This window comes from Coloeus monedula, assembly GCF_965178545.1.
Source record: "Coloeus monedula genome assembly, chromosome: 12".
NCBI lineage: Eukaryota > Metazoa > Chordata > Aves > Passeriformes > Corvidae > Coloeus > Coloeus monedula.
The window spans coordinates 8560259-8584562 of NC_138792.1; the positions used below are offsets into that span (position 1 = coordinate 8560259).

General features: G+C 39.1%; 1 protein-coding gene across 7 annotated transcripts in view; it reads left to right on the forward strand.

Annotated features, from left to right (window-relative positions):
* ACSL4 (acyl-CoA synthetase long chain family member 4) overlaps window positions 1-24304 on the forward strand; it is a 36940-nt gene that overhangs the window by 8871 nt on the left and 3765 nt on the right. For 3 of the 7 annotated variants that reach the window (XM_082289199.1, XM_082289196.1, XM_082289197.1), the window contains exons 2-15: window positions 10327-10373; window positions 12912-13151; window positions 13458-13635; window positions 15368-15477; window positions 15562-15700; window positions 17078-17228; window positions 18359-18482; window positions 19245-19316; window positions 20933-21072; window positions 21504-21676; window positions 21866-21940; window positions 22169-22360; window positions 22860-22974; window positions 23662-23819. In XM_082289199.1, coding sequence (XP_082145325.1) covers window positions 12924-13151; window positions 13458-13635; window positions 15368-15477; window positions 15562-15700; window positions 17078-17228; window positions 18359-18482; window positions 19245-19316; window positions 20933-21072; window positions 21504-21676; window positions 21866-21940; window positions 22169-22360; window positions 22860-22974; window positions 23662-23819 — 1855 coding nt within the window. In that variant the 5' untranslated portion in view covers window positions 10327-10373; window positions 12912-12923. Of the gene's footprint in view, window positions 1-3573; window positions 3676-10326; window positions 10374-12635; window positions 13152-13457; window positions 13636-15367; window positions 15478-15561; window positions 15701-17077; window positions 17229-18358; window positions 18483-19244; window positions 19317-20932; window positions 21073-21503; window positions 21677-21865; window positions 21941-22168; window positions 22361-22859; window positions 22975-23661; window positions 23820-24304 lie in introns of those variants that run through there. The other 4 variants (XM_082289194.1, XM_082289195.1, XM_082289198.1 and 1 more) reach the window with 4 other exon arrangements.

The window sequence follows — 24304 nt, forward strand, 5'->3', positions numbered from 1 at the left end:
GATGTAGAAGTAGGAAGGATGGAGTAGTTTCTATCTGCTCACAATATCCCATTAGTTTGTCATTTTGCACATTACTTTCCATGAAGGCAATTTTATGTGCTGCTTATTCATATTGTGTATTTACTTAGAGTAAATCAATACTGAACTTGATAGCCTTGATTTTGTGCCTTTGTTTGATAGGTGTGTTTAATTTTCATTATGAAAATGGATTATCTGCTTATTTCATAAGCATGCAAATACTTCTGCATTTTTATGAGCTCCTCTGTTTGAACAACATGGTCAAAAGTGCTTTCCTTATGAAATGTATTGCCACAGGCAAGAGGAACAACTGGAAGGTGAAACTACGTTTGCTGTGCTTAAGTAAAAAGCAGGGTGAGATTGTGGGAGCTGGAACAGGCCTCAGAGCAAGGTTATGCCTTAGAAAACTATGCAGAGCATAGTTTTTTCCTCCTTGTATACTACTTTTTGCCATTCTGGGATTGCCAGTTCTCCATCTGGCTGGTCTTTCAGGCCTGTTTTTCTTGCATGTCTTTCAATAACAGTAGCTATGCAGAATGCTTTATGGTGATTGTGGAGTGTTCCATAAACTTGACTAGGAGCAGAGAGGATAAACACCTGGCAGTTTCTGTCAGGCATAACTGAAGAAAGAACCTCATTCCAGCCTTGAATGAGTTCGGGTTATTTGAATGCTCAAAGGTGGTTTGATCAATGATAATCACATACAATTATTTTTGACTGTTCTGTGTAAGACTCTGTCCTGATCATGTTATTACACCAGCTGTTTTCCCACCTTTCTGGGTCATGGTCTGTGTTCAGACATTGGATGAAAAGGTAAAGGGAGGATGTATTATTCCTTGAAAGGCCATGGTGGATAAGGTTTCTGTTGCCTGTTTCTGTAAGTTGATTCATTGGTGTTCCTCAGACAGAGCAAACAGTTGGATAAATTTGTAATGTATTACCCCTTTTAGTTTATAGTTTTCCTAGGTACCTGAAAATGAGAAATACATTGGTAACTTGCATAGCATTAACTAGATTTATCTTTCAGAAAGGTAAGCTTTGAATATTTGGTTGCTGAAGTTTTACAGTTGAGGCTGTTAAAAGCAGTCTGATCCCAGATTTAACCAAGAGTACACATGAAAACTTTTTGTCTGGCATGCTTTTGGTGGCATGTTACATCATTCAAACTCCTGAAGGTACTCAGAACATAAAACTGAGGTGAAAATTGAAAATGATAATGTAACTTCTAGTGGTATCCCCTGACCTAAAGTACAGCATCTGAATGCCCTGTTCCATGTTTTCAAGGAGCAGGTAGTGTTTTGCAATTGTACGAATGGCATTGACAACCAACAGCTGACAAAGCTCATATTACCGAGCCAGGAGAGTTTTGGATTGAGTGGTCTGTTTGTAACTTAGAGGGCCTAGCACTTTCACTATTTAATGTGGGGGTTTTTTAGATTTTTTGTGAGTTTATCAACCTGCTTACCTAGAAACATTTGAATTGCAGTTGTGTTCAAAGTAAAGTGACTTGTTTTTTGTGTCTGCTAGTGAGCAGCAAGATTGACAATAACTGGAGAGTGGGCACTTAAATAACCCTTACTCAAAACTTCCAACAGGGAACTTTGTCCTCCTATCACTGTAAGGATCAATCTAATAGACTTGAAGTGGGGACTGTGTATTTTTAAGTTGAATTAGAAACATTTTCTGACAATGTTAGCTTTTTGAGTATTGTTGCATTTGTTATTAAACTAAATTACTAGGGTTTTTTAATTACTAGCATGAATTGTTGTTGCAATATGCTGTGTCATGCTAAGGATTTTTCTGTCCCTTTTTCAGAACAAAAAGTTCCTAAAAATAAGTTGAAAGAATGGTCAACAACATCAGTTTCCTCTTGAAACTTCCTTCAGAATTTGTCTGAGACCACTTTACTGTCTGTTTAGTCTAGGGCTGCAGAGTTTTTCTTCTGCAGTTGCTACTGTGATTGCTGCTTTATTCATACTCAGAATTATCCAGTTAGCTAAATAAAAAGTCATGCCATCAAAGCTGTGTGCTTTGCTGCAAATAGTCACACACTTTTTTTTTCTTCCAGACTGTCAGGATCTGAACAAATTCCTTTCAGGAAGCTCTGTGGCTGTGCTAGCGCCCAGCTGTCCTGTGCAGGATGTTTTGCTGAGGGGTAGGGCGTGGTAGTACCACTATAATGTGGTTACACAGCTCCTTGGCCAGACCCGGTTCCAGCTCAGGCCTGGAATGTGTGATCCTCTACCCCTCTGCTGCTTTGCAAAAGCTACTTGGGTATTCTGGACTAAGAACATCAAATACTTCTGCCTCTGAAACTGTACACCTTAAATACTTTCATGTCTGTAAATAAGCGTAATAAATGTGTCTGTACGTTTATTGGGGGGTGGTTAAGTTCAAAACTTTGGTGTTCAAAACTGTTTCAGAGGTATTTTTTTCCTGCGTATTTTTTTTTAGAAGTCTTGAAGAATTGTGCTTGTTTCTGCTGTGTTCTCCTGTCTTAGTATGAATGTTTATGTTCAGAGTACTTTTGAACAAGATAGTGTTTCGAGCTGTTAAGTCTAAAAACTTGTATGTGCACTTTGCCTTGTAGGAGAAAATGTAGTGGGATTTGTTTGGTCACATCACTTCCTCTTTGAAGTGCAGATAAAAATCAAAGAACTGTTATGACACAGTAAGGCAGTAAAATTGCCTTCCTTGATAGAAAATGCCAAATAATGTTATTAACAGAAATGTACCCTAAGGATATCTCAGTCTACCATAAAGCACATGAAAGTAGCAGAAAGCAAGTTCAGTCACAAAAAGTTTAAAGTCAGTTCAAGCAAAAAGTTGCAGTATGTAGTCCTGTCTTGTTACAACTTGGGAATTCCACGTGTAGATCTACAGATGATGAATACTTAGAAATTAATCTACGTATGTTTAGCTAGAAACTAATGGGGTAGGTTCAACATGAACCAAGCGATAGACTGCTGAAGTTTTGCATTAAGACTACAGTAAAATCTAAACATACAAAAAACATAATCTCTTTTTCACTGGAAGATACTGTAAATCTGTGCAAAAGATTAAACTATGCTTGCTCCCAAAGTTCCTACTGTTTATTGACCCTCAAAGCATTTTTATTACACAATGAAAATGAAAAATAGAGATGACTCATGCTTGAAATCTCAGGGGCTACCATCTCAAATGACCATGGGTGGGGGCAGCTTTCTTTAACTTGTGTTTTTTTTTTAAGTGCATATCCAGTCATCTGTATATCAGAATGTCTGCAAGGAGAGAATTCCTTCAAAATGTAAATAAGAAAGCCTAATTTTTTTTTTTTTTTTTTTGCTTAGTCAAAAAAGGGAATAATTTATATTTGAATGTGAGCTCCCAAGAGAAAAAGGAAGGTGTGTCTTCCAGCTCTAGTGCTTTTCTTGTTGACTGTCCCCCCAGAATTTTGAAAAACCCGTACAAACCTTAGGAAAGTCTCTCCCAGCCTGCAGTACACTTTTTGGTAGATGAAAGACTACTAGTGCAGTACACAAGGAGGAACATTTACTCTGTCCCCTTCATTTTTAGGTATGTAATTAATTTCACTACCTAAATTATGACTCATGTCTGAGAAGAAGGCACCCTGATGTGAATGATGAGAGATGATGGAGTTTCTGAAAAGCAAGGAAGGTAAATGTAAAATCAATGGTAGCATTTCTTGCAAAAGTGAAAGCTGAAAGCCAGTCAGGCTCACAGAAGGAATAAAGAATGTGTTTAGAACTTCAGTCTGTTAAATTGCACAACAGTTGCTGTTGATAAGACATTTAAAGAGAATTTCATAATCAGAGTAAGTGCAGCGAAAGGAGAAGCTGCTGCAGTCCATTGCTGTGCCCGGGTTGCAGCAGAGCACAGGTTAATGCTGCCGGACTCTCAGTGGGATGATCCCTGTCATTACACTGTCATTACACTGCCTGCTTCCCTGCCAGACTGCACTTGGGCTCGTGCACGTCAATATTTGACTGCTTGAATTGCTCCTTTCACAGAAAGGTTAATACAGAGCCATGCTGCTAGATTGCAGGAAACCTGTAAATAAAGGAAGTGGCTTTTGATGACTGCCTCTCTTGAGTTCATGTATGTAAGCTTTGGTCAGACAAATCTATTACCTAAATGCTATTTAAAAGAGAATGGTTCAGTGTTTACTTTCTTACTATGTAAGAGCAAGAGTTAGGAGAGACTTATGTTACTATTTTGTTGTATGTTGGAAAATGCCATTTTAAGTCTTTTATTGTGTCATAACAAGGGTACATAGAATTCTTCTTAGGCTGTGCTGACAGATGTTTGGTGACACACCAGATTCAGGGCCAGGAAATGTGTTAATATTTGTGCAACTAGGGTAACCTCATTAATGAGTTTTTTGGCTTGTTGAGGAAAATATCATTAACATCTACCCAACTCTAATACTGTAACTTCATCAGGGTCTGAACTTGAATGCATGCACCCCATGAGTCAGTGAAACAGCTGTATCCAACTGGGACAAGCATAAATATGTTTTCTGTGAATCACATTCTGAAAAACACCCAGGAAGATTGTTTTCTCCATCTTTATTTGCAAAACAAAAAGCACCTGGCACCCTAATTTCCTTACATTGTCAAAGGCTATTGTTGAAATGATCATCGGAAGCATAAGAGGGGAGATGAGCACCCTAATTCTTAAACAATCTTCATCAATGCTTATGTTTCTAATGCTGACAATATCTGAAAACAGATAAAAATGATTATCACCAGGCCCAGGGAAGCACCTAGCAATTAGAAGCAAAAAATTAGTTGGAAAGTATGAATGTAACTTGAAGCTGCAGTATCCAGTACTATTCTAGAAACAGGAATATTACATCTGGCTTTGAAGACTGTAAACACTGTACATCAGTTACTTACTTTTAGTGTGCCCTGAAACACAGGGGAAGATGTTGGAAATAGGGCTTTACATCTGTGAGTCTCAAATTGGTTTGATCTTCTACACTGTGCAATGCACCAGTCTTAGGAGAGGCCACTCTTTGTGAAGCAGTTTGCTATTGAGAAAGAATCAGAAAGTAAAAGATGATGATGACTTAAATCTCACTAGCTGGATCATCAGAGCCACAAAAGTCACAACCTTTCCACTGCAAAATGGTTGTGCAGCTAAACACAGAACTAGCTAGTCTGTCCCTTGTGTATTTATTGTGTGTGGAAGGGAAGATTATCAGTTCTTATTTGGCTGTTTACGGAGCTTTTGCTGGAGTCTTCCATGGCCACATGTCCTCTGAAATTTGTCCTTGTTCGTACTGTGTCTTTTTGTGTCCATGTTTTAAAAAGTTGGGTTGAAACAGTACATTTACCTCTGCTGTTGGAACATCAGAGTAACATTTGCCTTAATGCCTGATGAGATAGGGGTGTATGTTGGGGGATCAGACTGAAATACTTCTTTATTAGTATAGAATATGCATTTTCTTTTTGATTTTTTTTTTTCCCTGTAGTCCAAGTATATTTTGTAGCTGTTGGTAATAACAGTATTTTTCAGTTGCACATTTTCTCCTTTTCCATCCTCTTCTGGAATACTTTCTGTCCAAGCTACTGGTTTTTAGCCCAGTCATTAACTAAAATGCCAGTGAAACAAAAAGATGCCTCTCACTTCCCTTACCACAAAAAAAGATACTGAAACAGCTGTTTGCCATCAGTCACAGTGAGTGCATTCACAGAGCTGTGTGTAACTCAGACTGACTTGGTGATTCTCCCCTCTGCCCTGCTCTTGTGAGACCCAGCCTGGAGTAGCATACAGTTTTGGTGTGTCCAACATAAGAAGGATATGGAGCTGTTGGAGCAAGTCCAGAGGAGGCCATGAGTTGCCAAGAGGACTGGAGCACCTCCCCTGTGGCTGAGAAAGTCTGGGCTGTTCAGCTGGGAGAAGACAAGATTGTGTGGAGACCCCACTGCCCCTTCTGCTACCTGAAGGGGCCTTCAAGGGAGCCAGAGAGGACCTCATCGTGAGGAATCATAGTGGCAGGATAAGGGGGAATGGCTGCAAACTGAAAGAGGGAAAATTTAGGTTAGATAATAGGAAGAAATTCTTTACTGTGAGGGTGGTGAGGCCCTGGCACAGTTTGCCCAGAGAGGCTGTGGATGCTCCACACCTGGAAATGTTCAAGGCCAGGCTGGCTGGGGCCCTGAGCAACCTGTTCTGGTGGAAGGTGTCCCAGGGCAGGGGGATGGAACGAAATGAGCTTTGAGGTCCAGTCCAACCACTTAATATTCTATGATTCTGTGGTTCTGTGACTTGACAGCCTTTGCAGCCCAGGCTGTGGCCAGAACACAGCACAGCCAGGCCAGGCTGGGTGCGGCCTGTGGGAGAGGCAGTGCTGCAGCGAGAGAGCCCCAGGTACTCACAGGCAGGTTCTGGATAGAATTTAATGAGACAAAGGAACAGGGGGGTCAGAGGAAGTACTTCCCCAATTCAGTGTAGTCTCAATGGACAGTTTTCAGTTGTGGAATCTTGCCTAGGCCTTTAACATTTTCTACCTTTGGGGCATGCAAACAGCTCTTGCCCTTTCACCAAATATTTGCTTGCCCTCATGTTACAAATTAGGAGACAGTTTCTCCCCTGGCTCTTAGATAATTGGCTTCCACTACAGTACTTACTGCAGCAATAGATGTTTGACACTTACAAACTGATGGGGGTTTTTTTCTGATTGACTTTAAATGCATATATGTTCTGAGATAGTAAGCAGAAGCAATGAATATAAAGGACAACAATAATATTTTTCTTGAAACCAAAAATAAATGTTACCTTTGCTATTAGCTAAGTAAACTATTGTGTTAACTATTTTTTAAGCAGCAGTAAGAGAAACCGTTTCCTAGCACCACTTGAGATCTTGCTATTTCAAATAGAATGTATATATTTAAACTTGTATCAGGAACAACTGATTTCCCCTCTTCCTGTTTGTTAGGACATAGGTACCAGTATTTACCCTGTATGGGCATAGTACAGGGAGCTCTCAAACTCTTAGGCTTTGAGCTTCTATTGCATTGCCAGAGCACAGAAGTACTTCTGAAAAGTGGTTAGGTTTGGTTAGTCTTTCTCTGAATTTTCACTGTGGTTTGTGATGTACCAAAATGTGCAAGAGGAAAGTATGTAGAAATGTGCCTGTGAGAAGGAAAGAAAAATGAGACCTCATGAACTTTTTTTCTGCCATGAGTAACTTGCATTAATACTGCTGGAGTTTTGGTTTTTTTTATAAAAACACCAACATGATGTAAAAACTGAATAATTTCCTTCAGTTTCTTTTCCTTCAATCTTTCTAACCCAAATTAAGTTGTAATTAGCCACCAGATTCTTCTAACTTTTACTGCATTTCATCACAGTCTTCTCAGCTGTAGAAATGTTCTCTCATTATTGTGTGTGTTAGGTATAAATCTGGAAGATCAAAACTTGTAGAGAGTCTGACAGTATGCACTCATCTGTTTATTGTGCTGCATCTTCCTGGCAATGTGGTATTTCTTAGACTTTGTGTAATCTCTTTTTGAAATCCCAGCCTTGTTCTGTCCTGTACTGGAACAAATTAAGGACAGCTAAATACTGACTAAGTAGCCTTCTGAAAACTGACTAACTGAACACCCACATACTTACTCAGGTCAACTCAATTTTTTTTTTTTACTGCGTAAAACCACTTTTCCAGTTACAAATCCTGAATGCTCACTGGGGTTTCCAAAATGTTTGGATCTGCCTGCATGCTTGAGAAATTCTAGAGACAGTTGCTACTTACTCATACTGGGTTGTTTTGGAAGATTTCAGAACTTCCTGACAAGAGTCAGGCCTGAGCACTTACACTAAAGCCAGAATTGTGTCTCCATTTGAAGTTGGCAAGGGCTCTGGTGCAGAGGAACCAGACTTCCTTTGGTGTTGCTTTTAAACTAAAAACAACTTGCTTTGCAGATTCCAGTTTTCTTCACAAACTAGAACACAACCCTTTTCCTCTCTAATGTCATCTTTCTTACTAAATGACTTTCCTAGCACAGTGTTTGGAGCAGACAGAAAAAGAAGTTGTGTTTTCTTCTAATCATGTTATTCTGTAGTAAATTTGATCCCTGGCAAGCTTTTTAACACCAGAAGAAGGGTAATAAACAGTGTTGTTCATATACTTTCACTATTAAGCCTTTGGAATGTTTTGGGCTTGGGCTAATTAAAGCCTTTCCTAGTGAAGATCATAATTTGGTGCCTTATTAACATTAAACTGCATAGAATAAAATTTCTAGCTACAGGTACCTCTTTAGATTTTGAGTTACACTTAAAAATTCTAGTGGTGTGTGTAAATGCTGAGTAAGTTGATTCTGTTCAGTTTGGAGAGTCAAATGCAGAGAAGATTAGGGCATTTCCTCCTCTAAGAATAGTCACTTCCAGAGGCATAAACCCTCTCTCTGTTCCCCATACACACTTTGCTCTTACTTACTCCCATAAGTGTTAGTGACTATTTAAAAGCTATTTTTCAATATTAAAAAAATATAATTGCCAGTTGTTTCTTAGATTTGGGTTAAATTAGGAAGAGAGGAATTTCCCTTCTGTTCTAGAATGTGTGCTTTGATTTCAGACTCTGTTCTGTGGCCCTGGCTACAGGCCAGGAGTAGAGTGTTGTATATCTGTCTGAAACTTTCAATTAAGGATATAAAAGATTATACTCAGATAACATCTCTTCCATCTGTGGCAGCCCATAAAGTACAGTGTCAGTCAGGAGTAAGCTTGGACTATAGAATTTTTGTAAACCCCCAGCATATAACAGCTGTAAGGAAAACATTACCTCATGAGTGAGGTTTCTAGTATGAACACTGGAACATGTCACTGCAAATGTTAAATGAACTCCAGACCATTTCAAAATTGATAGAAACTGCTTCACTTGAAGAAAATCCTTTGGAGATGCTGAAAACCAGCTATCTAGGAGAGAAACAACATTATTTTTGTTTGGTTTGGTTTTTTCTTGTAGTCATCCCTGATGCACACTGCTCTTTCTGGGAACATGCATTACCTGCATCAAGAACTGGAAGCTCTGCTGTTTCTAAAATAGAGAAATAATGAGCTTTGTAAACCAATAGAAAATAATATATATTCTAAATATTCCGGTGTTAAATAACAGTTTTATCTTGTTACTGTGAAATTTTTCATGAGTGCTAAATTTTATTTGTAGGGAATGAGGAAATTTATGGAAAACGTAACTGTTAACACTTAGTAATATGTAGTTGTCTTACCTTGAAGTGTCCTTGATGGTGCATTGATGTGAACATTGCATCTTATGCTTTCTCTTAAAGTCTAATTAAGTAGGAGGTTGAAGGCATAAGGTTTCATTTGAATAGCTAAGTTTGGCTTCTGACTGAATACAACTGGTGTGGAGGTACTTTTGCATGTTGAGTAGGTCAGTCTGTTATATGCAGTATATTTAAGATATGATAAATATTTATTTAGCACAAGTTTGGGTTGATCCTGCAATGGATCAAAATCTTATACAGCCACATGCAAGTGCCAGTAACACTAAAAACATTCTAGCACCTCTTCTTTATATTTCAAGAGAAAATCCTTGTAGGAGAATTTTGCAAGGGACATCTAACTTGGTTTCAGTCTGTAAAAACTGATTAAAATCTTAGACTTATGGGGAAGGGTATTAAAATATAACTAGGTTAAATGTCAGTTAAAGTTTTCTGCAGTAGACTTCTTGGAGCCTTATCTCTGCAGTTACACAGAGCCATCTTCTGTTGCACTGGTCATGGGATCAGTGAGACCTCACTGCTTCTATAAACATGCTTTTGTTCTGGAAACTCGTCTCTTACCTCAATACCCCATATCCACTTCATGTTCTCTGGGGTAGTGTGTGCCATGGGTAGTCCTGAGTTTGTGTTTCTACTGATACTCATCTATCAAGAGTGACAGAGGGCTTCTTGTTTCTGCCTTGAGTTAGAAGAATGGACTATATGCAATGTGAAAGTCTTCCTTGTCTTTTTGGGGTTTTTTGGTAATTAAAATACATTAAGCTTCTGTTCATAATTTTATTCAGAACATGTTTAAATAGAGAAGGGAGGGAGTAGTATCACATAAAAATTAAGCTCCTTTTTGGTGGCTTCATGTCTTGTCTGTCCAGTGTAGTTTGGAAGCTTAATCTTTTCCAGTAATGTAATTGCTCTCCCTTGTATGGGTTGTGTTGCACCTCTGTCTGAATTCATAGCCTGTGCTTTTTAGGAGCAGTAGGGCGGAAGTTCTAAAGATTGCTCCTTTCTGCCAGGCAAAAAACATCCCAAACTCCAATATGTTCTTTTTTCTGTTTCACTATAGATCTCATCAACACTGAAAAAACCTCAGTCGTCACTGTCAGATCCCTTGTAAGTACCTCTGTGTGTGCGTGTGTCAGGTTTTGCATGAGCATGTTCAAAGGAAAAAGCCAAGGTTGTCTTTTTGGGACTCACTAAGTTTTTCCAACTGATGTCTTTTAAGAATTGCAACTGATTTTTTTTTAGGATAGAAATGTGATTCTCTTTTAAATTACTACAAATATGTACAAATTAGCTAAGTGTTCTGTTTTTATAAGCACTTTTTAAAGTATTTCAAATTAACCTGAAATTCCAAAATGAAAGAAAGGCAACCTTCCTCTCCTCCCTTGATTATTAGACTTGTAGTGTTTCACAGTAGGACCACTTCTGAACAAGCTCCTACTCAGCCCACAGAAAAGCTGTGGTACTGTCTCATTATGTTAAATAGTTTGCTGTAGTCCAACAACTCTGCTTTTTATCCAAGTCACTGTGCCTGGTCATATGCTCATTGTTGGAAGGTGAGGAGCAGCCAGAGGGTTTATTTTATAAACCCTGGGGTTTATTTTAACCTGTAGCATTTTATGGAACCATGGGTGTGCCCTGATGTTTCTTTACAGTGTCTTAGAGCCATGGCTGGCTTGTGTTTGAAATACAAGCTCAACTGCTGTGTTTGGAGCACTGAATTAACTGGAATGAAAGTGTCATACAAGATTTATTATAAACTAATAATCTTTGATTTTAGAGAACTGGAGCTTTGGGAAGTAAACTGATCTCTTTTCTGCTGAGGTTGATGATGGTGAGGTTCACCAGAGCAGAATAAACATGTACATTTTGAAAAGAATGCAGCATTCATTTTTTTTATATAAAGAAATATGCAGAATACTTTCATCCATACAAGTCTGAGTTTAGTTTAGTTTATTATACTATCATTCAATAGTAATTTTATTGTGTAGTTGTAATTACAGAAATTAATGTGGTGGTCATGTTGTTTTAAATATCTGCAGATCTCTCAGTCTTACATACATTAAAGCTGTTGATACTGGCTACAACACAACTGCATATGTTGGAATTCTCATTAAAAAACCCACCAACCTGTTATGCTGTTAGTAGCAGCTGTCTTGTTTAACCTGAAATGTTAATTGTAGCCTCCTTCATCACCTGAGGGTGGTAAATATATTAATAAAGATGTATTTTGAGGTGTGCCCACATTCTTTTAATTCTTGATGAAGCCCTTAGGATTTCCCTATTCTCATCCATTGTGTTTGTCAGACTGTGTCCATGACAGCCTGGGCTCTGATGAGTGTCAGCATCACTGGCTCCCCTGCCTGTCTGAGGTTCTGCTCTTGGTTAATGCACCTCTGCCTTTTATTTTTCCCACTGTGGCAGCATGGGTGATGTGTTAAGCTGTGTTTGCACAGCAGCCAGGTAAAGATAACCACCCATGTCTCTCACATGTGAGTGCAGACTGGTCCCAGGCCAGTGGGCTGGCCATAAGTGGGGTTCGCTATGATGGTTTTGTTTTTCTCCCACTCACCATGAGTCCTTATTCAGGCCCAGTTCTCCTTAATGAGAAAAGATCTCTGACATTCTGACAAAATCTTGCCAAATTGTGCTTTATTTTAAATTGACTTAAATTGGTCCAATTTTATTCAGTTTTCCATACTTGGAGTTGGAAATACATATATTGAAGTAGTTTTTGAAATGGGAAAAGCAGATCTGCATAATCCCTTTCCAAGAGTCTGACATTTGTAGTTGAGACGTAGAAGATTAAAAGTGCAGTTACTGGGGCAAAGTTAATAAAGCAGTTTTGGAATATCATATAGTTTTAGATTACAGCATGTAGACTTTGAGTCTATATACTATTTTTGAGTATATCAAGATACATTTTTAATCTGAATAGAAGTTGATAGAATATTCTGAAAAGCAGTAAAGCAATCTGCTGTACCTTTTCTCTGTAGGACAAATATTTAGTGGGAAAACAAGCATTGACCTTTCCCATAATTACACAATTGTGTCATTACTCAAGTAGCTTAAACACAATATTATGTTGTGAAGGACAGACTTCATCTCAACAGCCCTGAACTATCCAAACAGAGATAGCGGGGAAAAGTCTGTGAAAAGTAAATATTTGTGGATGCAAGAAACAAGTATGGAAAAGATTCATCCTCTTTCATCCCCAGAGCAGTTCACTGCTCTATTGTGCAGTGATGCTTTTGAAGTGAGCTCTTAGAAAGACTAAAACTAATGCACTGACTGTAATATTACTAATCTAATTATTTTTTCTTTTTTTTTTTTTTTTCCTGCTCTCTGCTTGGCACTGGTCTTCGCCCGCAGGTGTCCACTGTTGGCTCTCAAAGGTTATTAAAATTTTGCAGCTGCTCTGAATCAGCACTACCTAAGCTTCACCTACTGCTGCTTCTCCCTATACCACTCTGTGCTGCTGCTTTGCTCTTGCTGCTTCAGAACTCCATGAGAGAGGTTCTTTTTTAAATACCCACAATGAAACTTAGGCTAGAAGTGTGTGCCATTCTCTTGCTGCCTGTGTACTTGTTGATCTGGTTGTACAGTGTGCTGGTATTTATTCCCTGGTATTTTCTTACCAATGCCAAGAAGAAAAAGGCTATGGCAAAGCGGTTAAAAGCTAAACCCATCTCGGACAAGCCTGGGAGCCCCTACCGCTCTGTCACTCACCTGGACTCTCTAGCAAACATAAACATCCCTGGAGCTGACACACTGGACAAGCTCTTTGACCATGCTTTAGCAAAGTTTGGGAAGAAGGATTGTCTTGGAACTAGGGAAATACTGAGTGAAGAAAATGAAATGCAACCAAATGGAAAAGTATTCAAAAAGGTAAAACTTACAAATTTTTATTTAACTCTTAATACTTGGTTTTGAGCTGCTTTGTATTTTACCTCAACAATGCACGTCCCTTTAGAGCTCTTCCTCAGTAATCATCTAATAAACCATTCATTTTATGGTAGTTCAGGAGCAACAGAATATACAGGATGCTCTATTTATTCTACTTCAAAAAATGAAAGCAATTTTTTAATGAATGGCAGTGTGCATGCTTATGCTGTTATGCACCAACTCACATCAGCTGGTAGAGCTGTACCAGAAGCTTCTTTCTCATGAAAATTCATTGTTTTTCCTCTCCAGTTAATTTTAGGAACTTACAGATGGTTATCCTATGAAGAAGTAAATGAGAAAATTACTCGCTTGGGGAATGGACTGACTGCCCTGGGACTAACCCCGAAAAGTACTGTTGTCATATTCTGTGAGACCCGAGCTGAATGGATGATTGTAGCTCTAACCTGCTTTAAGTACAACTTCCCTCGTGAGTGCTCAACTTTGTTACTTCTAGTGTATTTTGGAACCATTTCTCAGCACAGATTTGGCTGTTAAGTATTTTGACTCTGCCAGTCTTGTCATTGGAGGTGTAAGAATTTCATAAACTTTCTCTGCTGATTGTCTGATTCTTAGAAGTTTTCAATCTGTTCTAGGCATTGTGGAGATCCCTAGAATTAACTTGCTCATATTTATGAAACTGTTTTTTAAGATTTTATAGTAGTAATGTTCTAGATGTTAACATGGCAGAATAGTACACTTACTATTCAGGTCATTTTAAATACTCTGAAGATGTCAGTAGTTGCATTTCTCCCCCCAAAATGTGGGATGTTTTTATAGTATTTTCTGACTGTATCCTGACTTATACATCCAAAAGATGAAATGGTTATGAGAAGAATGGTAAACAAAATCATGAGATAGTCTGTTTTGGTGACATTTGTAAGCTGCTCAAGTTCATTACAATTATGTATGGTTTTTCTTTCTTCAAGCTGTCAGAAATCTCTAATGGGATTTCATGCAGACTCCTTGGTGAGCTGCAGAGGTTACTGAGCACTCCAGTGCCCATTTTGCACACAACACATTGTGACCCACAGCCCATTTTTTTTGCTGTCTTGTGTTTCTGCTTGCACTGGGCTGTCTCTTTTTCTCCCAGCACCAGCAGGAGCTGCCTGTACGAGGAGCAGCTCATCCGGCAGAGTGTGCAGGGTGTTCAGGGGCAGTAGTGGAAGAGAGATGATCTTGCTACTGAAGTAGGAGAGGATGGTTAATTTGGTCTGAATCCCTATACTTTAAAAGGCAGTAAGAAATAGTTGTGTAACATTACTCTTTTTGCCTCTTCTGCATGAACCCTCTTTCACAGCACTATTAAATTCCTTCAATGGTCTTTGGAGGTTCCAGTTTGAGATAGCGAATGATACTAAAGGAAGGGTTTTTTTCAGTAGAGAGATGATGGGGAGAGGTGAACTCCATTGTGCCTGGGAGGCACTTAATGGCATTCCTGTAGCCATTCTGGGTTAAAAATAATCTAGCAGCATGAAAAACAGTCTGATTCCTTAGCCTGATTCTCTGCCTTGCCCCCCCCCATCACTAATTTCCTGGGAGCAAGGAAAGTAGCTGACAGTGTGGAAAGAGCTGCCTGTAGCCGTGCCCAGCTGTAAGCTGGTGCCCTGCAATGTCTGAGTGTCACCTCTCCATCCGAGTTGTGGTTGCAGAGAGCTCAGGGGCAGAACACCTGCTCTCAGTTGCTTACTCTGGGATTGCTTTGTGCATTATTGTTGGGTTTTGGTGCATCTCTTTGTTCTGATAGTTTCTTTCCTGCTATAGAACAGAATAGATTATTTCAGGAGGACTTACATGACCACCTAGGTTCCTTCCAACTGCCTGTCCCCTTCAGGGCAGACTAAAGGTTACAGCCTGTTATTTAGAGCATTGTTCAAAGGCCTCCTAAACAATGACAGTCTCGTGGCATCAACCACCTCTCTAGGAACCCTATTCCAGTGTTTGACCATGCTCTTAGTAAAGACATGCCTCCTGTCCAGCTGTCCTCCTTGTTCCAGAGGTCTCTTGTGCCATAAAATTTCTGATGTGGAAAAATTAAAAGCTGTTTTATTTCCAAATTGGAAATTTTCCAATTGAGTGCTTTCCAGTAAGCTAAAAAAAGAGCTTTTGCATTTAATATTACTTTAACCCTTCTTTTGTGTCCTCTCCCCTCCCTGTGACAGTTGTCACTCTGTATGCCACCCTGGGTGAAGAGGCAGTGACCTATGGTCTCAACGAGTGTGGAGCAGCATATCTGGTCACGAGTGTGGAACTCCTTGAGAGCAAACTTAAGGTAATTCAGTATCAGCTTCACCTGCTATAAGCAACCCTACAGTTCAGTCGGTACTCTGCTAAAAATTTCATTTCTCTTCTGTAGACTGCACTGCCACAAGTCTCCTGTCTGAAACATATAATTTATGTGGACAAGAAGACGGTTAATAAATCAGAATACCCTGAAAACATGGAGATTCATAGTATGCAGACAGTAGAAGAGCTGGGAGCCAAACCAGAAAACTGTAAGTGAATCACTTCACGGAGGACTAATGAAGCAGTGTTAGCAGTGAAATCAGACCTGGGTTAAGAGGGATGTGTAGCAGAAAACCCCCCACCCGTGCAGGTTGCCAACAAAGGGAGTGGCAGGTTGACAGTTCATCTTCTAGCTCCCTTTAAATAAACAAAGAAATTGTTTTATATCTTTTGTTCATGTGTCATGTATGTCAGGATAAAACCTTGTTTTTAACTTCCAAACCATAACCTAAACCATAACCAGAATAATTTAATACTCCATCTTTTTTAGGAAATGAAATAGAAGCTGGTGTAATGTTTCATTTTCTGCTACTCTTACCTTTAATTTATCTTATTGTCACTATTTTTTCTAAGAAGAGGAGAAAGCACTTAAAGCTTTTTTTTTTCTGCTTGGAAATGTTCATTATCTTAACCTAGCTGTAGCTGAAAAGCACTTAAGGCTACAGGAATAACAGTTACATTCCTTGCTCCACTGGGCAACCAGAAGTGATCTAAACATCTGCTTTAAGGAAGGAAAACCCAACCCTGATGATCGATTCTCCTTACATCAGCAGTCTGTAATTAGTCACATCTCCTCTCTCTGGAATAAAGAAGGAGATAAACTGGTAAAGGAGCTTTGGGAAACACACATCTATCACAGCTGCTTATCTGATCAGCCTGAGGTGCTGACACAGACCAGCAGTGACCCTGATAGGTGTTTTTTCTTGGGCTTTGTCCCTAAAAAACCTGCTTACTTTGCAGACACTGTGGAAGCCACGAAAATGGATGATTTTCATCCTAAGAGTAAAGAGGATTAAAACAAAAATCAGAAGTCAAGTGTTCTAAGCTTACGGCTTTTTTACTAGACCTGTGGCTTGCCTTAGGAAGGTTTATTTAAAAATTAAAAAAAAAAAAGAGGGGGGAGGAGTTAAAAAAAGGAATCTTACCTCTACAACCCTGGCTTTGAAAGACTGATGGACAGAAAAGCTGACTTGCAGCTTTTTGGGGTGTTGGTTTTTTGGTGTTTTTTACTCGATTTGCTGTTTATCATCATGTACCGGTACGTCACCCCAAGACACATCAGTACTGTATTTCTCCCCTTTGCTGCCTTTGACAGTTTTATTTGGTCTTCAGAAGGCTCCTTCAGTCAGCTATAAACCACAATGACAAAAGTGTCACCCAGATTGTGTAGATGCTCAGATACTCATAATTCCTTTCAAAATTGGCCTTCCCTCTTCCTCTTAAAACTGTCTCCAGCACTGACCATGCAGCAGCTCACTGTGCTGGCCTTCCATGAAGCACCTGTTTCACACTGATTGCAGACATTTTCACACTGATGAATTACAGAAGATAAGAATAAATAACAGTTTTTCTCCTGAATTTTGTAGCAAGCATTCTGCCAAGCAGACCTGTTCCTACAGACTTGGCTTTAGTAATGTACACCAGTGGCTCTACTGGGAGACCCAAAGGAGTGATGATGATGCATAAAAACTTAATAGCTGGAATGACAGGACAGTGTGAGAGAATACCTGGACTGGGGTAAGAAACACTTTGTTGTCTCATGTACAGAGTTAAAACAACCTCCAAAAGTGTGCACATTTATAGAGTCTGCTGCTGGCATTGTGTTATAAGTTTCTTCATGTTATTGTGAGGCCACTACTCTTTAATTTATAAGAAATATGTCTTGTGTGTGTGAACTTACCCTGTTTGAAAAATAGGCCCTTCTAGCTCTTTTCTCACATGCTGTTGCTTTTTTTATTATTATTAGCTCCAGGTCTGTGATGGATTTTTGCACTTTTGAGTGGTATCAGAGGATACTACTAGATAAGAGATTCCTCTTGGGAAATGTTTTTAGACATTTTCAGGCAGCTAGAATCAGTTTAGGAAGCACAGATGTCTGAGCCTAGCACTTAAATGACCTGGAGACATCACTCTTGGGTGCACATGCTGCAGAATCTGCTCAAGTACAATTCACTGAAGGAGCAGAAAAGTAATATATTGTGTTGACAACAGTAAAACCAACTGCAAATTCCCTCATGTTAACGTTTTGAGGAAATTTTTCATGTAAGTGTATTTGTCCCTGCATTCACAAAGGGTTCAGTAGCTGAAATAAGCCCTGTTGCCAGACTCCTCTTGTGAGAGGATATAAACCCAGTTTTGGCTGGGTGCTGAAAGCTGCTGTTCAGTGACAGCTCTGAGGTCCTTGCTGAGAAATCTCTGAGCAATTACTTCCTGAAACAAGCATCAGTACTTCAGTGATCAGCTCTCTTTCTAGTAATGTATCCTAGAAGAAGATGACTGACAGGGCTTTGTAAATCACTGATCATTATTTCAAAGTGTAGTGATTTCATCCTTGATTTCATAACTGGAATGAAACCTCCCACAAAGAGATATAGCAGTATATAATATAGTATATACTGCTATAGAAATAGCAGTAAAGGACTAAGGAATCTGAATTTCCAAGAAAACAAGGCAAATCCTGTAATTCATACTGGTATCAGTAAGGTCAGATTTTCTCCATTTTGTTGATATACTGTGGTTGAAATCACCCCTGTCTTGTGTGTAGGAGAGTAAGCTCACTTGTGATCCGGGTCAATCAAAAAGTAATAACTAAGTACGGTATTTTCAGTCCACCTGTGACTCATGGTTAATTAATTATTTTTTCCCAGACCCAAGGACACTTACATTGGTTATTTACCTCTGGCCCATGTGTTAGAACTGACAGCAGAAGTTTCCTGCATCACTTACGGCTGCAGGATTGGTTACTCCTCTCCTCTCACTCTCTCAGATCAGGTGAGGGCTGGCAGAGCAAGGTGGGGAGCAAACTTCAGCTTTTGTAGCCTGTGCTCTCATTGCTCAGTTTCCTCCTTCAGTAAAGAAATGCTGATGTATATGGCACACTTCAGAAATGTAAATTTTTTTCAGAAAATGATGCAAATTAACATTACTGGTGAATAGCAGCAGTGGGTTGTACCATATAAATTGTATTAAAACCTTTGCTTTTATGATACTTAGGAAATCTAAAAGCAATCCTAATAAATGCCTATAGCATTATCCCCTGGATAATAGGGTAAGAACAGTTCTTAATAGATCAACTGAACTGTTTAAAGTGGTTTTAAGTTTTGATCTCTCTTTATCAGTTCTTTATCCAGTCATTGCAGATCTTCTATTTAGTCCTTTGCCTTTTTCCATGTAACAATTCAGATAAATAAGAGTAAATTAAGCCATAATAGATATGTCTGCATGTTTTGCTGGTAGAGAGATTTGCATCAAGCAAAACAAGTTCCCAGAGGAAGATGAAGGAGAAAGCAAGTACTAGAGGGAGGAAGTAAGAGAAAGATAAACAAAGTGAACTTGTAAAAGATTGAGTATTTTGGTTGAAATAGTTGCTAATCATTACCCTTTCCATAACAATGGGGGGAAAATGACACAGGAACAGGGGAAGATACTTGAACAAGTTACGTGCTAATATATCTCCTTCTTTTGTTAGTCCTTTAGTTTTCAAGAGCTGTTTGGTTTTCAGCTTCATAACTTGATGTTTTTTCCATATTACAGTCAAGTAAAATTAAGAAGGGAAGCAAAGGAGACTGTACTGTACTTAAGCCTACACTGATGGCAGCTGTGCCTGTAAGTATGCAGAAGCAGATATGTCCAGCAAAAAAATGTTTTGTCTTTTTCATGTTAGAAAAATGTATTTATTAACAGATTTTTCTCTTCACATGTAAGTAACTGTCACTAATAGGAAAAGAGCAAATACAGACAGTCCAGCTATTGATTAAACTGAGTACTGATGCTGCAGATGAGCACAAGAGTCTGCCTGTACCAAAGCCAAGATCCTTTTTGATCCAAACCTATAAATGCTTCAGTAGTTACAAGTGGTGTTTTACTGGGCTACTGACACAGCAATAGGACACAGTCACAGTCTGGAAACTCCTTTGTGCACAGGGACAAAGCAGGGTGGCTTTGGCCAAGAGGGATACGTTAAGGATATGGGCATTTGGCTCAGTCACAGACTTAGCAAGTCAAGGTAACATTGAAGCTGAGTCTCTCTTGCTGTTCTCAGGGTTAGCAGGCCAGGCTTAGCCTCCTCTCAGAGGAAAGAGTGTTCAGGAGACTGTAACTCCTCTTGCTTCTGCAGCTTACAGTGCTCTGTGAGTGACCAGGCTCCTGCACTCCACAAGGCTGTGGTGCTATCCACACACTCCACAAATGTTTGTGTCTTTCTGATGCCAAGGCCCTCCCCACATGTGCTGCCTTCACAGGTGCTGCTTTAGGATCCTGTCACATCTGTGGCTCATAGAACTGGTAGCACCAGGTGGTGCCACATGGTGGTAGGGAGTGAGTAGGAAGATTTAATCAAATTTAGGAACAGTAAGTTTTGGTTGGATTTGGTTGTTCTGCACAATCTTAGAATAGCTAAGAATTCTAAAATCAGTTTAGTCACTTGCATTCTTTTGTTTTATAAAATCATAAGCACATATAGAGGCTTGGTCATCTTCTTAATAATTAACAGTCTGATAATTAATATGTCTGAGAGCTCCAACCTTTTGGAAAATACCCATTTAAATGTATTTCATGGAGAGAAAGCACATAAATACTTCAAAGCATTGTGCTCCAAAACAAACTTGAAGGAGCCAGTCTTTAAACTTCTGTTAAATACTTCACCAGTCTGAACAGTATTTTAGGTTCTGTGTATTTGGGTGACCATAAGCTTATTATTTTAATGGAAATTAATCTCTGGTCTGTGACAGAATTGTGGCTTTTTGTCAGATAATTAGGGCTACTGCAGCCATGTTGCTTTGAAAGTTGAAGAACTCTTGGAAAAGGAAATGGTGAAATGAATTCTCTCGGTTCATTCCCTTGCACTTACCAGTTGCTGTGGATAAGTGCAGCATCAGCACTCCCAAGCATGACATATCTTGAGGGGCATATACCAACCTTTAGCAAAGAGATTGAGTTAAACTTGAATTTAAAATTTTCTAAATCAGTTTGTCACCTGTTTAAGTACAGGTTGAGGTGCAAATAGCTCCAAGCTATAATGGTCTATAAATTGGCTCACTGATCACACGGTAAAAGCACAGCACTGAAGCACTGCCTAACCCCACAATGCAAAGATTCACACTCTTATTATCCATTTTAAAGGGAGAATAAAGGGCAGGGGGGTGGTACTTAGAACATGGAATTTAATTTACACGTGCTGATCTATCCCATGTGGTAATTTTCCTTTTTTCAATACTTTGTAGGAAATAATGGACAGAATTTATAAAAATGTCATGAGTAAAGTTCAAGAGATGAACTATATTCAGAGAACTCTGTTCAAGATAGGCTATGACTACAAATTGGAACAGATCAAGAGAGGATATGATGCACCTCTGTGTAACATGTAAGTAGAGTTCATGGGCCAAGTGTGCCTTGGGATCTGTTAGGACAGTGGAAAAGAATGATCCTCTGAGCTATGAGTTCTCATCTGACATGCAAATAACACTTAATGAGTAACTGAAGTAGTCCAAGCTCTTACTGGAAACGGGTAAGATATTTCATGGTAATGACTAATCTTCCAAACAGCTGACTGGTCCATTTTCATTGCATTGCTTTTTTTAAGTGATAAAATTGGAATGTTTGTTAAGCTACAGGAAGTCTGCCTCTTCAAATGTTACACAAGAGGCAACAGGTTTGGATTAGCCCTGCTGTGTACTAAAATCTGTGAATAAGTTAATTTTTAAGGTGTTCCACATAGGAAGGAAGGAAGGTTTGTGTCTTTATATAAGAATGAGCTAAGTGAATAATTTTTAATGCTTTTTGCCTTCTTTCAAGACTGCTGTTTAAAAAAGTAAAGGCCCTGCTGGGAGGGAATGTCCGTATGATGCTTTCTGGAGGAGCACCACTCTCACCTCAAACACAAAGATTCATGAACATCTGTTTTTGCTGTCCTGTTGGTCAAGGCTATGGACTGACAGAAACGTGTGGAGCTGGAACCATTACAGAAGGTAGTTAAAACACTGGTGGAAATAAGCTGGGATATAGATATGTATGGAGGCTTGGTGATATTTAATTTTTTTTAAAAAACAAGTCAAAATAACTGTAGTTCCACAGTAAAGTAACTTGAGATAAGATACACCCTATTCATACTTCAAATAACAAAATATCTTCCTTTTCTTTCTTGTTCTCTCCCTAAGTTGCTGATTACAGCACTGGCAGAGTTGGAGCTCCTCTTATTTGTTGTGAAATAAAACTGAGAGACTGGCAAGAAGGTGAGAGTAGTAATTGTTTTGACTTCAGAGTAATTAATTTAGCTCCTGCCTAGCCGATATCTTTGCCTATCTGCTTAGCTAGGTGTAGCATATGAAGTAATTGTTCTTTATCTTTATGAGTAGTCATCAGTTAGTGTGCTTTAACTTCAAGCTGAAGTTTCAAAGTATTTTCTTGTCAGAAGGATACTTAGACTTAAAAATAATTGCTTGGGACTATGTTGTTTTCAGGGGGATATACTAATAAAGACAAGCCTAATCCTAGAGGAGAAATTATAATTGGCGGACCCAACGTCTCCATGGGATATTTTAAAAATGAAGAGAAGACAACAGAAGAATTTTCCACTGATGAGAATGGTCAGAGATGGTTCTGTACAGGAGATATTGGGGAATTTCATCCAGATGGGTGTCTGCAGATCATAGGTAGGCCTCAGTTTTTGATACCTTAATATATTAGAAGACACTGACTAACCATAATTATAAACGTGTTACTAAAACCGTTGGCTTTGCCTGGGCTAATCTGCTTAAGGTTACCTGCTTACAGAATCAGTGTAAAACACACTTCCAAAAGTCCTCATAGCTGTAGTAAAATTTTGGAAGTGATGCCATTTCCTGTGACATTACCATCATCTAAATTTAGCACATGGACTTTAAAGAATAAATACAAGATTAACTTTTGTATTAATTACAAAGCTTTAAAATCAGAGTCCTTTCCTACAAGCTGGTTGACAAGTACAGTGCTGTAACACTCTTTTACAGAAGTCTTTATAAATTGGGGAGCTGTTAGCTGCCTTAGAACTTGTCTATTAAGAATCTGGTGTAGCACAAAATACATACATGGTATGTATGCAAATCAGTCTGTGGAAATGCTAAGGTTTAAATGAAACAAGGTTTTCCTTTTTTCCCTTCTCCTGACTTGTAGATCGTAAGAAGGACTTGGTAAAGCTACAAGCAGGAGAATATGTATCTCTGGGGAAAGTAGAGGCAGCACTGAAGAACTGCCCATTAATTGACAATATCTGTGCTTATGCCAAAAGGTAAGAGTGGTATTAATTTAGAAACTCTGTTTAGAGTAAACATGAAGTACAGGCTCTGATCCAGCTATAGTTTTCCAGGGTTTCCTTCTAATAACCCCCTCCACCAGGGCACAAGTTACAAACAGCATGTCTGAAGTAGCACAGGTTCCCAGATTCCCTAAAAGCTGAAGAAATGGGCTGTTTTTCTGTTGGCATTCCTCCTATCCAGATACACTTCTGTTCCATCCCATCCCTTCTCTAAATGGGTATCATTACATTAGATGTGTTTTGGCTTTCTGTCAGAATACCAGTGAAAAGTTAATCTGGACACTTTGCACCTGATCCAAAGCTTTCCAGTGAGTTTTGGAAATAGTCCCAATCTTTCCTCTCTCTCCCTCTGTGAGGGGGAACTGCAGAGAACTGGCTAAACCCCAGTTCTAGCTGGGGAGCTAAATTGAGATGTGCATGAGTGAAATGACAGCAAAGCCAGATTCTTGTCAGACCTGATGTTGTAAACCATCTTTGAATAGCTTCTCGATAAGCCATCAGATGTGTGAAGACTTAATGCATAGAAGGATTCTGTATGGTGGAATAACTCCAGTTTGGAAAGGCCTGGGCATTTGTGGGTCCAACAGCAGGTAATTTACACCCTGAAATGAAAGTCTTGGCTAGACCCTTTTTCCTTCCTTCTCTTGCCACCCTGTGTAGTGACCAGTCCTACGTGATCAGTTTTGTGGTCCCTAACCAGAAGAAGCTGACAGCATTGGCTGAGCAGAAAGGCATCAGTGGAAGCTGGGTGGACATTTGTAACAATCCTACAATGGAAGCAGAAATACTGCAAGAGATTAAAGAAGTTGCAAACAAGAGTAAGTACCACAGCACATCCTGCTGGCCATGGGGATTTATCCAGCAAAAACTCAGTTCTCCTCACTAACTGCTCCTCCTTCTTCCAGTTTCTCTGTATCTGCCAGGCTTAATACTTGGATCAAGGCAAAGACCACATGAAATTGTTGCGTATTATCCCAGGAATTTACATAATATTGGTTGTATTAATTACTATACTGCTTGTATTTTTTTAAAAAGATCTGAAGGTTTTTTTCAACTAAATTCTAGAGACAAGTTGCTTGTCTAATATGGTTAAAATAAGGTCCAAAAGAGCTGTCAGTTTGGAAGAAAAGTTGCAAGACATTTGCTGGTAAGGAAACTGGTTAAGCAAGAGATTTCAAAGCATTTTTTCCCCATACAGCTTTTTTCCCTACAGCTTTGAACAACCACGGTCCTTGTGGTTGTAGAGGCTTAAAAGCCTGCTACTCTGTGCTGTGGTACTGAATGATCAAAAGTATCATCAATC